Source organism: Cryptomeria japonica, chromosome 7 (assembly GCF_030272615.1).
Source record: "Cryptomeria japonica chromosome 7, Sugi_1.0, whole genome shotgun sequence".
NCBI classification, from domain to species: Eukaryota; Viridiplantae; Streptophyta; class Pinopsida; order Cupressales; family Cupressaceae; genus Cryptomeria; species Cryptomeria japonica.
The window spans coordinates 293,825,098-293,844,786 of NC_081411.1; the positions used below are offsets into that span (position 1 = coordinate 293,825,098).

Sequence of the window (19,689 nt, forward strand, 5' to 3'; positions counted from 1 at the left end):
AGAACAATAGCTATAAGCAGTTAAGTCGTGTACGAAGACAACCCAAAAAACTACTCAAAATATGATGTATTGTTAAAGATCTGTGAATGTGTGAAATTAATTATGATGACTGCTAATACGCTTCCCCTATTTAAACAATCAATAGACTGCCAAAAAAAATAAAATTAGTTAAAAAAACCACCACCAACCCAATATAACCTAAAACTATCATACAACTCAGAAATCCAACCTGAGATTTTAAACAATAACATATATTGTTGGAACATGAGTTGCAGAATTTGGAATCTGCTGTTTTTCTCTTACTTCTTTAAGTATTAAAACCAAGAATACATTTGCTAGTTAGCTGTCTACTACAAAATGCATAGCTATGGGTACTCTATGGAAGCTAGTTACTCGTCAACATATCATTGCTCAAACTCATTGGTAAACTATCCTATCATGCTACAAGTGCTTTGCATACAACAGTACAATGTATTAATGCAAAACAGCTAGTCTAGTCACATGGGAATCTACGACACGAAAAAAAACATATTACAGACATTGTTCAGTGTCAAGGAAAAGATCCTGGATTGGGGGGCACTGCAATTTCCACCGTTCCTTCCAGCATCTGAACCACTTTCTTAATTGATGGTCTGAGAGAAGGATCTTCCTGAATGCACCAAAGTCCCACCAACACCATTCTTTCCAACTGTCTTACCTCCATGCCTCTGCAATCTTGTTGTTCAACTAATTTTGCAAGACTCCCATGTTTGAAGCAGTCGTATGCCCAACGAGACAACATTGTTTCATTTTCTGGAACATCCAATTGCAACATTTTCCTGCAGCAGATGATTTCCAAAAGCACAACTCCGAAGCTATAAACATCCACCTTCACAGACACTGCCATAGTCTTCTGCCACTCGGGTGCCATGTAACCCATGGTGCCACGGGCCAAAGAAAATGTCCTCGTTTGTTCTACCCCAAGTAATTTGGCTATTCCAAAGTCAGATATCTTAGCACAGTAATTTTCATCAAGCAAGATGTTTTGAGGCTTTATGTCACAATGGATTATATGGGCTCTGCACTCTTCGTGTAAGTAGAAGATCCCTCTTGCAATGCCCAAAACTATCTGAACACGCAGCTCCCAATCAAGATCATTTGTACCTTTAAATAGATGGCTGTCCAGAGACCCGTTGGGCATGTACTCGTATACCAGAATCCTATGGTTGCCCTGGTCGCAGAAACCATAGAGTAGAACAAGATTTTTGTGATAGCTTGCTCCGATGATACCCAACTCCGTTCTGAACTCCTTTTCCCCATCTGGGGGATTTTCTTTCTTCAGCAATTCGTCAAGCTTCTTCACAGCAATTGATCTTCCATCTGCCAAGGTGCCCTTATAGACTGTCCCAAAGGCGCCTCTTCCTATTTCTATCTTGAACCCTCCGGTTGCAGCGTCTAACTCTTTATAACTAAATGCCTTGAGCCCAATCGGATTAAACTTATGATACTTTTGCAAGGATTTCATCTTGGGTCGGCATATACACAACCAAACGGATAACAAAATAACTACAATGACAAAGGAGCAAACCATAAGGCTTATTCCAAGAACTGCAAACCCCTTCCTCTTTTCCTCCTTTCTCTGCTTTGAAGGCGTGGGGGAAACAGCATCGTGGACTCCATCGAAGACTTTTACAAAAGCTATTCGTGTGTCTCTTGCAGCACCATTTCTGAGAGGCAATGCCTTCTTCCAACAGTGTTCTCCGTCGGTAAGATTGGCATAGATGACCACCGTGCAAAAGCAGTCTTCAATGCATGCCTGCTGGCAAGCAGTTTGATTTGTTGAATCGGTGCTCCAGTAGTCATTTTCAGGCCAATCTATCTGCTCAATCTTGTGCATTCTTGCTCCACTTGCACTGCAGTTCTTTAGCTGCGATCTGTTCCGACGGCATCCCTGTGATAGGTTATCACTATTCACATGGGAGAATCCCGGAGGACAAGTGCAATTACGGGAAAGGCCGGAGGCTTGGCAGATTCCATTGAGCCCACACAGCCCACCAATCTCACCACTATCAGTGAGTGCACAAGGATCATTCTGCTGCTGAGCCAACAGGCTTCTGACCAAAAATAGATAAGCAAGAAATAAGAGATGGAGGAATGTTCTTTGAAATCCCATGCTCACAGAGACATGCAATCCAAGTTAAGGTTAGCCAAATTAAACATGAAATCTACTTTACAGGGGAAGAGATTGCTATTGCAAGGCACAGGAAGTCTTTGTGGAGGAAAATGTAGACCTTGCCGTGGAAGAAGGGTCGTGTATGACTCAGAAGTCAAGGTATTTCGTTTGTTTATTTGGATTTGTAGCTCTAGATGCTTCAAAGACTATCAGATAATGCGACAGCTGTTGAAACCTTACCCTTGCCATTATGATGGTGAGGAAGGAAACACGAAATGCCTGTCTATTCGTGAGTCAATGATTTCACATGGGATTAACAGAGGACCACAAGAAAAGGCAGTGGTAGTGGTGCCGTGGTAGTCTGGTAGTGTAGGTGTTAAGGATCCAATTAATATTTTCCCAGTCAATGTCGAATCAATATAGATGTCAGGTTGAAAATTTGACTTTGAAATGTACCGCAATAGTGAGCCTTGATTGGCGATATATTTATCTCTTCCACACCTCATATTTAGGGAAGTCATGTCTAGATTTTAGTAAGAAGCAAATTTATACAAGTAATTATTGTCATTTTAACATATTTATTATTACTGAAAGTATCGTAGTTGAATTACTAATTTTACTCATAATTTAGTGGTCGAAATTGAATTTTAAATTGTGAATTATAATAATTAAATATATGAATTATATAATATTTAAATAATTATAATTTTTATGATTAATATAATTTTTTTTTGGCTGATAAAGAGGTTATTCATAATTTAGAAGATTATATAGAGGTAGAGGTCTTTGTTTCATTTGGCTAAAGCATCTTGTTGTAGGCAAGAGATCACAAGATCCAATTCATCCTCCTTTATGTGGTATTGGAGGGTATGTCATGTCAACATCATAATCTTAAAAAAACAAGGTAATCTAAAAAGCAAAAATAAATATGTTTTACTTTAGAATTATTATATTTACCATATACATGATCACACACTGTTTATTATGTCTTCCATATAATATATAATTGATTCTTATAAATTCCTATTAAGTATAAAGTACAGAAGAGGAAGACAAAGATGAAGAAGAAGAAGAAGAAGAAGAAGAAGAAGAGTAGGAGTACATGTGTGTTTAGTAGATATAATTTGTTATTATCAGTGATAATTATATGCTAACTTGTATCAATGTCATGTTAGTGAGTTATGAGTTACTTATGAGTGAGTTGCTTAAATAGAAAGAGTCGTGTAGTTTCCTTCCCTGCTTGTTTCCATCCCTCGTTCTTCGTTTCCTTCGTTCCCTGCTTCCCTCCCCTTCAAGCCCCAAATTAGTGCCGGGAATGAATGGTGAGATTTTGCAATGAGTATAAAATTGAATCTGCAACTCACACGTCTTTCAAAAATGACTAGAAAATTGAACCTGCAAGTCACACGTCTTTCAAATATTGCCAATTATTGACCAGAAAGGGTTATCAACAACTGCTGTTCCAGCTCTAGTTGCAGTCTCAGTTTAATCTCCAGCCCTAGCTCTAGCAGCTACTCTACTACAGTGATAATTATATGCTAACTTGTATCAATGTCATGTTTGTGAACATATGTAGGTTGTGTATGAAAATATTGAAAACATACCTCCTCTACAGAAGACATACATCAAGAGTCCTGCAAAGCCGAAGAGAAAACGTGGAGATGAGGTAAACATGAATAGTTCAATTATAGCTCATTTTTATGTTAACTTTTCGAATGTGAATTATATAATATAACTAATATTAATCGTGGTTTGTTTTTTCTCGTGCAAGATCCCTCAGAGCCGAGCAGTGCGGCAAAGAGGATCGATTTTGATGATCCATCAGCAGCTTAGGATATTAATTTGGTGTCTTAAGGGATCGTATGGTGTCCTAAGGGGTTGTAGGATACCATATGACTCCTTAGGAAAACATACGACCCCTTATGATACCATATGGTGTCGTTAGGGGTCATATGGTGTCCTAAGGGGTCATAAGGGATCATGGGACACCATATGACCCCTAAGGACAACATACGACCCCTTATGACACCAAATGGTGTCATTAGGGGTGATATGGTGTCCAAAGGGGTCATATTGTGTCTTGGGACCCCTTAGAACACCATATGACCCCTTGAGACACCAAATTGTGTCGTTATGGGTCATATTGTGTCCTAAGGGATCATGGGACACCATATGACCCCTAAGGACAACATAAAACCTCTTATGATACCATATTGGGTTGTTATGGGTCCTATGGTGTCCATAGGGGTCATATTGTGTCCTACGACCCCTTAGGACACCATATGACCCCTTGTAGGACACAATATGACCCCTTGTAGTTAGGGGTCATATGGTGTCCTAAGGGGTCGTAGGACACCATATGACCCCTAAGGATAACATATGACCTCTTATGACACCATATTGGGTTGTTATGGGTCCTTTGGTGTCCATAGGGGTCATATTGTGTCCTGTGACCCCTTAGGACACCATATGACCCCTTAAGACACCAAATTGTGTCGTTAGGGGTCATATTGGTGTCTTAAGGGGTCATATGGTGTCCTAAGGGGTCGTAGGACACAATATGATCCCTAAGGAAAAAATATGATCCCTAAGGACAAAATATGACCCCTTATGATACCATATTGGGTCGTTATGTGTCCTAAGGGGTCATATTATGTCCTACGACCCCTTAGGGCACCATATGACCCCTTAAGACTGTGTCTTAAGTGGTCATATGGTGTCCTAAGGGGTTGTAGGACACAATATGACCCCTAAGGACAACATACGACCCCTTATGTCACCATATTGGGTCTTAAGGGGTCATATGGTTTCCTAAGGGGTCCTAGGACACAATATGACCCCTTAGGACACCATATGACCCCTAACGACATCATATGGTGTCATAAGGTGTCGTATGTTATCCTAAGGGGTCATATTGTGTCCTATGACCCCTTAGGACATCATATGACCCCTAACGACACAACTTGGTATCTTATGGGGTCATATGGTGTCCTAAGGGGTCGTAGGACACAATATGATCCCTATGGACACCATAGGACCCATAACGACAAAATATGGTGTCATAAGAGGTCGTATGTTGTCCTTAGGGGTCATATGGTGTCTTACGACCCCTTAGGACACCATAGGACCCATAACGACCCAATATGGTGTCATAAGAGGTCGTATGTTGTCCTTAGGGGTCATATGGTGTCCTAAGGGGTCATAGGACACAATATGACCCATATGGACACCATAGGACCCATAACGACCCAATATGGTGTCATAAGAGGTCGTATGCTGTCCTTAGGGGTCATATGGTGGCCCATGAGCCCTTAGGACACCATATGACCCCTACAGACACCATAGGACCCATAACAACCCAATATGGTATCATAAGAGGTCGTATGTTGTCCTTAGGAGTATGTTGTCCTTAGGGGTCAATATGGTGTCCTACAACCCCTTAGGACACCATATGACCCCTAACGACATAATTTGGTGTCTTAAGGGATCATATGGTGTCCTAAGAGGTTATAGGACACAATATGACCCCTATGGACACCATAGGACCCATAACGACCCAATATGGTGTCATAAGAGGTCGTGTGTTGTCCTTTGGGGTCATATGGTGTCTCATGACCCTTCAGGACATAATATGACCTAGAACGACACAATTTGGTGTCTTAAGGGGTCATATGGTGTCCTAAGGGGTCCTAGGACACAATATGACCCCTTAGGACCCCATATGACCCCAAACGATACCATATGGTGTCATAAGGGGTCGTATGTTGTCCTTAGGGGTCATATGGTGTCCCATGACCCCTTAGAACACCATATGACCCCTTATGACACCATATGGTGTCATAAGGGGTCCTATGGTGTCCATAGGGGTCATATTGTGTCCTACAACCCCTTAGGACGCCATATGACCTCTAACGACACAATTTTGTGTCGTTAGGGGTCATATGGCATCCTAAGGGGTTGTAGGACACAATATGACCCCTATGGACACCATAGGACCCCTAACGACACTAGGGGTCATGAGACACCATATGACCCCTAAGGACAACATATGACCCCTTATGACATCATATGGTATCATTAGGGGTCATATGGTGTCCTAAGGGGTCATAAGGGGTCATGGGACACCATATGACCCCTAAGAACAACATACGACCGCTTATGACACCATATGGTGTCATTAGGGGTCATATGATATCCTAAGGGGTCATATTGTGTCCTAGGACCCCTTAGGACACCATATGACCCCTTAAGACACCAAATTGTGTTGTTATGGGTCATAGTGTGTCCTAAGGTGTCATGGGACACCATATGACCCCTAAGCACAACATACGACCCCTTATGACACCATATTGGGTCATTATGGGTCCTAGGTGTCCTAAGGGGTCATATTGTGTCCTACGACCCCCTTGGACACCATATGACCCCTTAAGACACCATATTGGGTCGTTATGGGTCCTATGGTGTCCTAAGGGGTGATATTGTGTCCTACGACCCCTTAGGACACCATATGACCCCTTAAGACACCAAATTGTGTCGTTTATGGATCATATTGTCCTAATGGGCCATATTGTGTCATATGACCCCTTTAAGACATCATATGACCCCTTAGGACACAATATGACCCCTTATGACACCATATTGGGTCGCTATGGGTCCTATGGTGTCCTAAGGGGTCATATTGTGTCCTACGACCCCTTAGGACACCATATGACCCATAACGACACAATTTGGTGTCTTACTCTCTCTATCTTCCCCTCTCCCCTAATCTCTCTCTCCCCCTCCCCTGATGTATCTCTCTCTCCACTAATCTCTTTATCTCTCTCTCCCTTCCCCCTCCTCCTTCTCCCTCCCTCTCTAATATCATATAGTAATTTATTTATAAATTAATATATTAAAATATTATATATTAATATATTAATAAACAATAGATTCATTATGTGCAAATTTAGTTAGTGAATTTACTTATTAAAATCGAATATCCGATTTTTATTGTAAAATTTTCAAATTTCAAATTTTGGCTTGGGAATGCTTTGGAATTTGGTTTGGAAGTGACAAGCCTGGAAAGTCAACTGAAGAAACATGTTTTCAGTATTCCTTGATTTTCCAGACTTTACACTGGTGGCTGACGACTTTTTTTGTAGCCAAAATTGATAAAACAAAAAGGTTTTTTTAAGGACGTTCTTAGCTTTCCAACAATATAAGGCTTGTCTTATTTTGAATTTAATAAATAATTATTATTTATTTTCTAATTGAATTCTGACAATAGTCCTGAATGATAGACTGATTGAAAAACACTCATAACTTTCAAATGGTATAACATTTTTTGAATCCGAAACATGCATCACATCCTATGCTTCGTCTACTATAGGGAAAAAAATTTTAAAAAAAAAATCATAAGGTTTTGACCAAGTTAAGGTGGTCAGACATAGGAGTTTCTGAATTTCTGAAAAGTTGTAGTAAAAAGTTCATAAATAATTATTTACTTTATAAAAATATATGTGTAACATCCGGACATGAGTCTAATACTTATATTATAAATATTATAAAAAAACATTATGATTTGATTGTGATTAGGGTGGTCATACATACATCTACTTCTTATCTTTTTCCTGAATTTTTAGTACCACTGCATTGAAATTTTCATCAAATAGGATTTTTTTTTTCCAAAAAACAAACTAGTAGCTTAGAAACTGCATTCAATTTTCTATAGATTCTCTTCTTACATATTTTAAAAATAGTGTTCACAACTTATTCAAATTTTCATGTCAAGTTGCATAACTCTGATTTTCTGAAATTTCATTGCCACTTAGAGGCCTGTTTTGGAACACCATGATCTTGCACATACCCTAAATAGAATTATATTTGACTTTAATCAATCACCAACTAGTTGAAAGGGGAAAAGGTGAAATTACTATTTCATAGAAAAATCAAAGTAAACTTTACCACATACGAAAATTTAAAATTTTCTTATAGCCATAGCTTTTGTACTTATTATTCTTCTTGGTATCTATATGTGTGTGTGTGTGTGTGTGTATGTGTGTTTATTACATATTGTTTATTCGATTGGTTATCAAATTTAAGTTAAGAAAATTTATTTACATGGTCACAACATGACACTCCATGCCTTGCTCCCAATATAAAATGATTTTCAATTTTATTTATAAAATATTATATAAATTCATCCCTATAAAATTAATAAGATATAATTAATGGAGGATGTTGAAAACTACACTAATAATTACTTAAAGCTATTAATGCCTCCTTAAGAATAAATAAACTTGTATTTAAATTATTGTAAAATAATCAATAACTATTCCATCATGTAGTTAAAGTAGTTAATGAGTACTATGAAAATAAGACATCATTGAGAGGTAAATATTTATTGTAAGTATTTCATGCAAATTACCATGAATCATTATAAAAATGGGGGTAACTTTTTTAAAGACAAGTTTATCATTATCAAAGTATGTAATAACACATATAAAAGAGTTCACAAGAAAAGAAGTTGTAATATATTAAAATTTATTTAAAATTTTAAGGATGAAAGTGACAAATATATTATTTTAAAAAATTAAAAAAATGATAGTGTGTTATAAGTATGAATCATAATCAATTAGTTCTTAAGAAATTATCTATCTTATGGGAACCCCATATGATAAAGGATCATTCTCCTATATGAAAAATGGGTCCTCACTAGCTAAGTTTTGATATATTGAGAAACTCCTAGAGATTCAAGTAAGAACAATCATGTTGGCATTAATTATAGATAGTTAAAGAGAGATATAAGAGACATACTTGTAGGTGTTGTAGATTTTATGAGAAATGTTGAATGAGATATAGGAATGTATCTAAATTATGACTTAATGTGACCATTAGGTTCAAATATGCTCCATCTCTCTAAAAAGAAGATAAAAATGTCCCAAGATCTTTAACACTAGGTCTTTGCATGCAAGATAACCTAGTGGATGATGAAATGTTGTTTTAAATAAGGAGCATATGTTGATTGATTAATGTTTCTAGCTCATTCAACACCTTACATTTTTCTCATAAAAAAACTAGTCATATTTAAAGATGAAAAAGCCTTGAAATAAACAAATTTTATGTCAAAAGTTTAGTTTAAATAGCTAATTTTGTTGAGATCCTAATTGAGCCTTGCATAACGATTATTAATTAACTTAGATTATTGTTTAATCTAAATTCAAACTACTCCTAAATTAACCAAGGAAGTATAAAAGAAAGAAAAAGGTAAAGAGGGAAGTGGTTCAAAAAGGAGAGGTGACAAAATAAATTCCATCAACTATAAGGATACTTATCAATTTCAATCCTTCTCTACAAATTATAAAAGGGCTTAAATAAAAGTTCTTCCAAGAATAAATTGAAAGAATGATTAATTCAAAGATATTTACAAAAATAAATGATCACTTATTGAAATGAAACAAATATATTAGAAATATACTACCATTGAAAGCATGCATAGATTGTAACTAGCAAAGTCATATGTAGACATTTATATAATCTCAAATTATTCTTTTATAGAAAAAATCCTCATATAATTTGTGATAGTTGCACTTTCTAAATAATTTTTTTTTTTTTGAAAGATAAAGAGGCTCCCTCTAAATTAATTGCATAGAACAAGTTATGTTTCCCAAATTTGCAAGTAAACTAGATTAGAAAGATTGGAAAATAAATTAAGAAATAATCTTCTTATCTATTTAAAGAATAACAAACAATACAATACTTTGGATTTTCCTAAACCCAAAAACAAAATTGAAGCTTAAATTTAAGGGAAAACCTATGACGGGAATAATCTAATTCTTAATTTAAGAGCTAGTTGCATAATGGGTTTTCTTAAGCTCCAATTAATGAGCATCAAATTTTGGGGTAATATGATATGCTCATTTGTAAAATTCTACTTGGATCAAGATATCTAGTTCTTTGAATAAATAAAAACTTTTTAACTTTTCTTTATTGGAAATATCAATATTTAACATTAAGAAATTTGATTTTTATACATGAGGTTTAACATTACACCTGATGTTCATAGTTATAATCTAGGTCATATATGAGTTTTAAATAATATTTCAATTCGGTTTAATTTATCAAATTATTTTTTTGTGGATATTCTCTTGTTCTTCTTTTTTTTCATATAATTATAGTAATTTACTATTATTTAAAATTTCTTGCTTTGTTTCTCTTTCTTTGATCTTATAAATTTTTACCCCTCTTTTAGTTTAATAGTTCTTGTTAAGGTAGGAATACTTATGAATTCATTGCATTCAATTTATTTCATCAATTTAACCAATCATTACATAGAATTAAAAATTTTGAACAAAATTTTACAATTATATTCTATTTTAAATGATTGTGAAAACATCATTTATTTGTCTTTCTATTGATTTAAATTAGAAATAATAGAATAAAAATCAAAATTTTCTTCTTTTTAAAAATGATATTTGTTAAAACATATAATTCATTCAATCAAATGTCAATAGTATTTATGATTTGAATGGCATATCACTATAGTAATTCTAATATACCTACATATAAAATTGATAAATAAACTAATATATCTAATTTAATCTATTTAAACTAATATATCTAATTTAATCTATTTATATTCTTTGAAATTTTTTATTAAAATAATGAAAAAACAAACAAAATAACAAAAAAAACACTAAAATACACAAAGGTCGGCTGTCATAGGTAAACAACAAAGCCCCCTTAGAACTAATCATAACGAGGCTGAAACAGGTATACACAATATAATCTAGTATTACCAGTGTCATTACAACTCCTTAAGTTACAAAGATTAATAATGGTACGATTTTAAAAGCATCTGGAAAACTTATTACTTCATAGCTATTGTACTCTACGAGGGCTAGCTATTCCATAAGATCAAACTCGTTGGGAACTATCCTGCCATGCCAGGTATGCTTTACTTACAACAGCACAAAGTATTAATGGGGAACAACTAGTCTATCGCATAAGATCTAAGACACTTCAAACAAAATATTAGACTGGATTGCTTACACTGTGTAAAGAAGATGAACCTGGATTAGGGGGCACTGTAATTTCCACTGTTCCTTCCAGCATCTGAAGCACCTTCTTAATTGATGGCCTAAGAAAAGGATCCTCTTGAATACACCAAAGCCCCACCAATACCATTCTTTCCAACTGTCTTACCTCCATACCTCTGCACTCCTGTTGCTCAACTAACTTAGCAAGTCTCCCATGTTTGAAGCAGTCGTACACCCAATCAGACAACATTATTTCATTTTCTGGAACATCCAATTGTAACATTTTCCTGCAGCAGATGACTTCCAAGAGCAGCACTCCGAAGCTATACACGTCTACCTTGACAGAAACTGCCATAGTCTTCTGCCACTCAGGTGCCATGTAACCCATGGTGCCACGGGCCAAAGTAAACGTCCTCGTTTGTTCTACCCCCAGCAACTTAGATATCCCAAAGTCAGATATCTTAGCACAGTAATTTTCATCCAGCAGGATATTTTGAGGCTTTATGTCACAATGGATTATATGGGTTCTGCACTCTTCATGTAAGTAAAGGATCCCTCTCGCAGTCCCCAAAAGAATCTGAACACGCAGCTCCCAATCAAGACCATTTGTACCTTTAAACAGGCGGTTGTCCAGAGACCCGTTGGGCATGTACTCGTACACCAGAATCCTGTGGGAGCCCTCGTCACAGAAGCCATAGAGCTGAACAAGGTTTTTGTGATGGCTTGCTGCGATGATACCCATCTCTGTTCTGAACTCTTTTTCCCCCTCTTGAGGGTTTTCTTTCTTGAACAGATCGTGAAGCTTCTTCACAGCAATTGCTCTTCCGTCAGGTAAGGTGCCCTTGTAGACAGTCCCAAAGGCGCCCCTTCCTATTTCTACCTTAAAACCTTCAGTTGCAGTGTCAAGCTCATGATAACTAAATGCCTTGAGCCCGATCGGATTAAATTTATGTTGCTCGTGGAAGACTTTCAACTTGGGTCGGCATGTAAACAACCATAGCAATAGCAAAATTACTGCAAAGACCAAGGAGCAACCCATAAGGCTTATTCCAAGAACTGCAAGCCCCTTTCCCTTCTCCTCCTTTATTACCTTTGACGGCGGCGGCGGCACAGCTTCAGAAACTCCGCTGTAGACTTTTATATAGGCTATTCGTGTAGGACTTGCAATGCCATTTCTCAGAGGCATTGCCTTCTTCCAACAGTTCTCTGTGCCGTTAAGATTGGCGTAGATGGCAACTGTGCAATAGCAGTCATCAATACATGCCTGCTGGCAGGCAGTTTGACTCACCAATTCCATGTGCCAATAATCGTTTCCAGCCCAATCTATCTTCTCAATGGTCTCCATTTTTGCGCCATTTGTACTGCAGATCTCTTGATGAGATGTGTTCTGAAGGCATCCATTTGATTGGTTATCAGTGTCCACAAAGTCGAACCCCGGAGGACAATTGCAATTAAAGGAAGTGCCGGAGACTCGGCAGATTCCATTTAGCCCACATACCCCAAACCCATTTCCAGTATCTGTACAAGGATCACTCTGCTGCCGAGTCAAAACCCCCATGAGTAACAGCAGATATGTAACAAATATGAGACGGAGGAGTGACCTTCTCAGTCCCATACACAAGGACACGGCCATAGCCATATGATGAATGCAAAGCCAAGTTCACGTTGATCGGATGAAACGAGAAGTGTAATTTAAAGGGAAAAAGCTTCTTGTTGCAGGGCACAGGAAGTTTTTGTTGAGGAAAACGTTGGTTTTGCCGTGGAAGGAAGAGAGGAAGGTGATTTACAGGGGATAAACGGAGGACCACAGGAAATAGGCGGTACTAATCGGGTAGTGCACGTATCAATCAACTATTCAATTAGCATTTTCCAGGTAATGTCGTGGCATGGTACATGTCACATTGTGACCTACATCATGTGGAAATTCTACCTTTCAAAAGTAGGGCTTTGAATAGCGACTTTTTTTGTCTTTCACATTTATTATCTTTTGGGGACCCTTTGTGATAAAAGATGTCTCAAAGAGATAGGATGAGGATGTAATATGGGAAATGAAAGAGGTAAGTATGTAATATGGGAAATATGGGAAATGAAATAGATAAGTATGTAATATAGGTAATGAGTTTTCATTGGTTAAATTTTTCTATTTGTATCTATGCTATTTTACATGTCTCAAAGAGATAGGATGGGGATGTAATATGGGAAATGAAAGAGATAAGTATGTAATATGGGAAATATGGGAAATGAAAGAGATAAGTATGTAATATGTGTAATATGGGAAATATGGGAAATGAAAGAGATAAGTATGTAATATGGGAAATGAGTTTTCGTTGGTTAAATTTTTCTATTTGTATCTATGCTATTTACATGTCTCAAAGAGATAGGATGCGGATGTAATATGGGAAATGAAAGAGATAAGTATGTAATATGGGAAATGAGTTTTCATTGGTTAAATTTTTCTATTTGTATCTATGCTATTTTACATTGAGAAATTTTTAGAGAGTCAGTTGACATAAGTATTTGGGTTTTGTGTATGTATAGTTAATAATTAGGAATATAGAAGATTATGTGCGAAGTTTTGAATGAGATGGTAGAAAGTTTGTAGTTTTAATTTAATATAATCTTGAGGGTCAAATAATCATGTGTTGGCAAGAATCAAATTAGGTAGGTAGAAATATGGTCCATCTTTTCTAAACGAAGTAAAGGTATCATTAGCATTTATATCAATACATTTAAAAAAAAAAAGGTTTATGGTGATTGACCATTATTTTAGGTCGACAATATAATAATTAGTTTTGTCTTCATATTAAAGTTAGTTATGTGTTAAGATAAAAATCATTGACACAAACAACAATATTTTTGTTGAATGTTTGGTTTGAATAGTTATTCGAGTTAATAAACAAATTATGTCTTCTAAATTAAAATCAAAAGGCTTAGATGATTGTTTAATCTAAATATGAGTCACTATCAAATTGATCAAGGGGATAAAAAGAAGCAAAAGATAAAGGATTTAGAGAAAATGGGTTTAAAGTGGAGGGATGAGAAAAGTGAATCTATCAACTAGAAGGGCATCTATTATTGTTCAAGCCTCCTCTATAGACAAAAAAGACTACTCAAACGAAGCATAACTTGAAATAATGATTAATCATTATCCAGATAAAAATAAATGATCATTTATTGAAATGAAACAAAGATAGTGAGAACCAATCAAAATTAAAATTGCGCATAGATTGCAACAGACAAAGTTATTTTTAGATATACATTCATCTCAAGATGCTTGTTTATAGACAACGAATATACTAAGTTATTATAGTCACACTCCCTAACTAATAATAATGGCATAAATTGTATACCCTTATAATTTGTATCATGTTTTGGACTCACTTTGGTGTCAATCTCCCTTATTATGTTTTCTAGGTTCATTTATCCTATTCCTTCATAATGATGACAAGAAATATGGTATTGATTTGTTTGAGTAAATTAATATGCCCAAAGAACTCCCTAGTAGTAGAAATGATGTCAATCCTCACAATAACCCACAAATACTAGAAAATATGAGAGTGGAAATCCATTTGGTCTAGGAGTTTTAAAGATTTTGAAAGAGAAACCAACAAAGTTAACTTCTTCAATCACTTCTCTAGTCGTGACTTTATCATCTTCTTTAGATAAGATGGGGGGAATAACCTCAATAACACGACCAAAGATAAGATTAGAAATTTGAAGTTATTCCTTAAAGAGAGGTTTAAAAAAATTAATGCTAACTCTACATCCTCCTTAGAGGTGACCACATAACCATCCTCACTCAAGATTTTTAAATAGTGTTTCCCTGCCTATGTCTAAGGGTATACCGATGAGAAATTTTGGTATTTTTTCCCTCAATCAAACATTGAATTCTTAGTTTTTGCTTCCAAACACCTCCTTCTTGACACAAACTTAAAACACTTTGAGTGTGCAATATTTGTTTTCCTAATTATAGTTATTAATATTAGTTCGACTAGTTACTACTTTTTACTGGACATGTTCAATTTTATTAGATACAACTTTATTTTGTTTAATTTTTTAATCAAAAGTTAGCCTATTCCATCTCTTAACCTTCCCTTAACATGCTTGATCTTCTAAATCAATTTTGAACATAACAATCTCTTTTAAGGGAGTGTTCCACCATTCTTCAACTAAGAATTTCAAATTAGGATGAGGGGACCATATTATCTCATACATGAATAGATAATGGCCTTTTTTCCTAAATCCTAATTTAGTAATAGAGGGTTGTGATTAGACCTAATTCTTGGGAAATAAATGAGGTTAAGTTTGGAAATAATACATTGAGAGATGGAGATAAGGAAATGATTAAGTGTAACTTGAATATGATTGTTCCAAAATCATTTGTTAGACCATGTGAAAGGGGCCCCTTCAAGTTCAACATCCATAATCCCCACATTAGGAATGAAGTATAATAGATAAATCATGCTAAGAAGTCTTCAAAACCTCTTACTTTCTCAAAAAGAAAAATATGAGAATTGAAATCCCCAACAAGAATCCATCAATCATTTTAAAATTCATAGATATAATTACTTAGGCCCTCCTAGATAATTTTCCTTGTTGCTATATTATTAGGAGCATACAAATTAGAGAATATCCATTCATCCCTATTATTCTTTCTTAAGAATAACACCTCCAAGCTATTTTGGAAGAATTAATCATGTGTATTAATCATATTTAGTTTTTAATAAAGGTATTAATCTCTAATGTTCTCTACATAATACTAGTAACTTTATTGTTTCCCTTGATCTTATCTAGAAGAACACTTCCTCCAAAATCAAAATCTACATAGTCAAATCCAAAAGAATAACAAATAAATCATAATGGACTATGGAAATTTCATGAATTCAATCATGTGTATGTTTAAATATATAATGTTTCATATAGTGACAATTTTGCTAGAAGCACCTTCCACAACACATACAATGGTTCATTCCTAGCCATATTTTATTTGTAATTTGAGCGAAGGTAGCTCTAGTGATATTTATTTGTTGAATAAAAACAATATCTATTTTATTTTTAATAACACATTTTTAAACTACAAATTTATTATGAGGGTTATTTTTCCCCTTAAATGTTCTAAGATATTATCTTCATCTTTGGTTTTTACTAAATCTATTACTCTCTAATGTTCTCTACTTAATACTAGTAACTTTGTTGTTTCCCTTGATCTTATCTCCCTTTGAGAATGCTAACCTAATTTGTTACATATTCCTACATTAATAGTTTTCTTGTAATTGTTTGTGTGGGATTTCTCCCTTTCTTTGATTTTTATGAAAGACTATGGAATGTCATCCATTATTAATAATGCTTCTATGTTACTCACCTTCTAGAAAAGGGCAATAATTCCTCTACCTTAGTTTGTGCTAGAATCCTTAATCGATTGAGCATCAATCTTTTTAGAAAAAGGTTCTTTAGCATTTGATTCCTTTGGAGAGACAATAACATTCAAATAATTACGAGCTTTTTTTTTTTTCTCCTTCTAGCAACAAATGACATGACTGCTTTACCCTAGCTATACTTAGGTCTATATTTGTTTGAGTATCCTTCTCTGTCTTATTCAAAGTCTTGTTTTACATTAGAACAAGTCACTCTTAGATTTGACTATTCTTTTCTTACCCATCCCTCAATCTATTGAGGTGGTAGAAATTTTAGGTCACACTTCCTTTTATGTTACTCTAACTCTAGCTATAAACTTAACCTTATATTTATGCATGCATTTTTAAATGTGAAAATTGAAGATTCTTAGTAAGAAACAAAATATTTGAGCCCTTATATTGTTCTTGATTAGTTTTCATCTTCTTTCTCTATTTTCTTTTTGCATCACATATAATATATATGAACATAGCATCATTTATTTTGTTAATGGAAATAGTCTTCTAGGGGGCATCAATATGGGGCAACATAGAGGTTTCATTTTTTATCAAGTTCTCAAAAATAAAATTCTATGAAAAAGAGAGTACTCACAACACTTGGCATTCAAAAAAACATTATAACAAGATAAATAATTTTGATTCTTCTAATTTTAGAATTGTTATGAAGAGAAGAATACAAGGTTTTTTTTTTCATAATTATCATTGGTTTCTTTTCCTATTCAAATTAATCCAATTCACTTATATATCCTCATACAATTATTCTTCAAATTCATACATAAATTTATCTAAAAATATTATGATAATTTTAACACGCCTAGAAATAAAATATTACACCTTCTAACTCATTTCCCAATTTATACTTATAAACATAATACTTGAACATATAGTTTACTGTCAATATTATTATTACAATTGCCTAGAATACAACCACTAATAGTAGTGTAGTTTTAAAAGGTAACTATACCCTTAGTAGTAACATAGCTGTGTGGAATCTACATGGGCTATAGTTGTTCTTAAAGATACAATTGCTCAAATTTGTTGGTGCTTCACTATCCTGTCATGTCACTGATGCTTTCGTTAGCAATGGTACAATTTATAATGCAAAACAACTAATCTAGTCACATGGGAGTCTACGACAAGAGACAAGAAATTTTAGACTAAATTGTTTACAGTGTGTGACAAAGAAGACCCTGGATTAGGGGGCACTGGAATCTCCACTGTTCCTTCGAGCATCTGAAGCACTTTCTTAATTGACGGCCTGAGAGAAGGATCCTCTTGAACGCACCAAAGCCCCACCAACACCATTCTTTCCAACTGTTTTACCTCCATACCTGTGCAATCTTGCTGCTCAAATAACTTTGCAAGTTTCCCCCGTTTGAAGCAGATGTACACCCAGTCAGACAACATTACTTCATCCTCTGGAACATCCAATTGCAACATTTTCCTGCAGCAGATGACTTCCAAGAGCACCACTCCGAAGCTATAAACATCTACCTTAACAGAAACTGCCGTACTCTTCTGCCACTCAGGTGCCATGTAACCCATGGTGCCACGGGCCAAAGTAAATGTCCTCGTTTGTTCTACCCCAAGCAATTTGGATATCCCAAAGTCAGATATCTTAGCACAATAATTTTCATCCAGTAGGATATTTTGAGGCTTTATGTCACAATGAATTATGTGGGCTCTGCACTCTTCATGTAAATAGAGGATTCCTCTCGCAGTCCCTAAAACAATCTGAACACGCAGTTCCCAATCAAGACCATTTGTACCTTTAAATAGACGGCTGTCCAGAGACCCGTAGGGCATGTACTCGTACACCAGAATCCTGTGGGAGCCCTCGTCACAGAAACCATAGAGTTGAACAAGGTTTTTGTGATGGCTTGCTCCGATGATACCCATCTCTGTTCTGAATTCCTTTTCCCCATCTGGGGGATATTCTTTCTTGAGCTGATCGTCAAACTTCTTCACTGCAATTGCTCTACCATCTGATAAGGCGCCCCTGTAGACCGCCCCAAAAGCTCCCCTTCCTATTTCTATCTTGAAGCCTCCAGTTGCAGCGTCTAGCTCCTGATAACTAAATGCCTTAAGTCCCATCGGATTAATCTTACGATCCTCTTGCGAGGATTTCCTCTTGGGCCGGCATATAAGCAACCAAACAAATAACACAATCACTGCAATGATTAAGGAGCAACCCATAAGGCTTATTCCAGCAACTGCAAGCCCCTTTCCCTTCTCCTCCTTTATTACCTTTGGCAGCGGCGTAGGCGGCGGTGGGGGTACGGCTTCAGCAACTCCGCCGTACACTTTTACAAAAGATATTCGTGTAGGGCTTGCACCGCCTTTTCTGAGAGGCATTGCCTTCTTCCAGCAGTGTCCTCCATCGCCAAGATCGGCATAGATGGCCACTATGCAAAAACAATCATCAATGCATGCCTTCTTGCAAGCAGTTTGATTCGTGGGTTTCAATTCCTCGTAATCGTTTCCGGACCAATCTATCTGCTCAATCGTCTCCATTTTTGCGCCTTTTGCACCGCACATCTGTAACTGTGATGCGTTCTGCGTGCATCCCTTTGATGGGATATCGGTATCCACAAACTGGAATCCCGGAGCACAGGTACAATCGTGTGATTGACCAGAAACTTGACAGATTCCATTGAGGCCACACACTCCATTAGCTTCATCAGCATTAGTGGTTGCACAAGGATTATCCTGCTGAGCCAACAGACCTGGAACCCAAAAAAGATAGATGACACAGACAAGATGGAAGAGTTTTATTCTAAATCCCATACTTAGAGACACAGGCATAGTCATGCAATGTGTGGAAGGGCAAGTTCATTCGATCTGAAATGAGAAGTCTACTTTAAAGGGAAAAACCTTTGTTGTTTCATGGCACATGAAGTGTCTGTGGATGAAAAGTTTAGGTCTTGCCGTGTAAGATGAAGTCAATCCATGTCATTGTCAAATTTAGTAGTCAAGGTCTTTTGTTTGTCATTATTGTTTCATGTGAAAACTGTTAAACCTTGACCCAGGACTTTAGTGGCGAGGAAGGAACCACGAAATTCTGGTAACTCAGCTGTCTATTCCCGAGTCAATGATTTTACTAGGCTTG

General features: G+C 36.0%; 3 protein-coding genes across 3 annotated transcripts; all 3 read right to left on the minus strand.

Annotated features, from left to right (window-relative positions):
- Positions 1-252: 252 nt before the first annotated feature.
- LOC131037092 (G-type lectin S-receptor-like serine/threonine-protein kinase LECRK3) lies at positions 253-2,376 on the minus strand. Its single transcript, XM_057969129.2, has one exon. The coding sequence runs from the start codon at positions 2,150-2,152 to the stop codon at positions 551-553; it is 1,602 nt and encodes a 533-aa protein (XP_057825112.1). The 5' UTR covers positions 2,153-2,376; the 3' UTR covers positions 253-550.
- Positions 2,377-10,906: 8,530 nt separating this feature from the next.
- LOC131037086 (G-type lectin S-receptor-like serine/threonine-protein kinase LECRK3) lies at positions 10,907-13,114 on the minus strand. The gene has a single exon (XM_057969123.2). The coding sequence runs from the start codon at positions 12,806-12,808 to the stop codon at positions 11,165-11,167; it is 1,644 nt and encodes a 547-aa protein (XP_057825106.1). The 5' UTR covers positions 12,809-13,114; the 3' UTR covers positions 10,907-11,164.
- Positions 13,115-17,449: 4,335 nt separating this feature from the next.
- Positions 17,450-19,450, minus strand: LOC131037088 (G-type lectin S-receptor-like serine/threonine-protein kinase LECRK3). Its single transcript, XM_057969126.2, has one exon. It carries the CDS (start codon positions 19,389-19,391, stop codon positions 17,733-17,735), a length of 1,659 nt encoding a protein of 552 aa, XP_057825109.2. The 5' UTR covers positions 19,392-19,450; the 3' UTR covers positions 17,450-17,732.
- Positions 19,451-19,689: the final 239 nt, after the last annotated feature.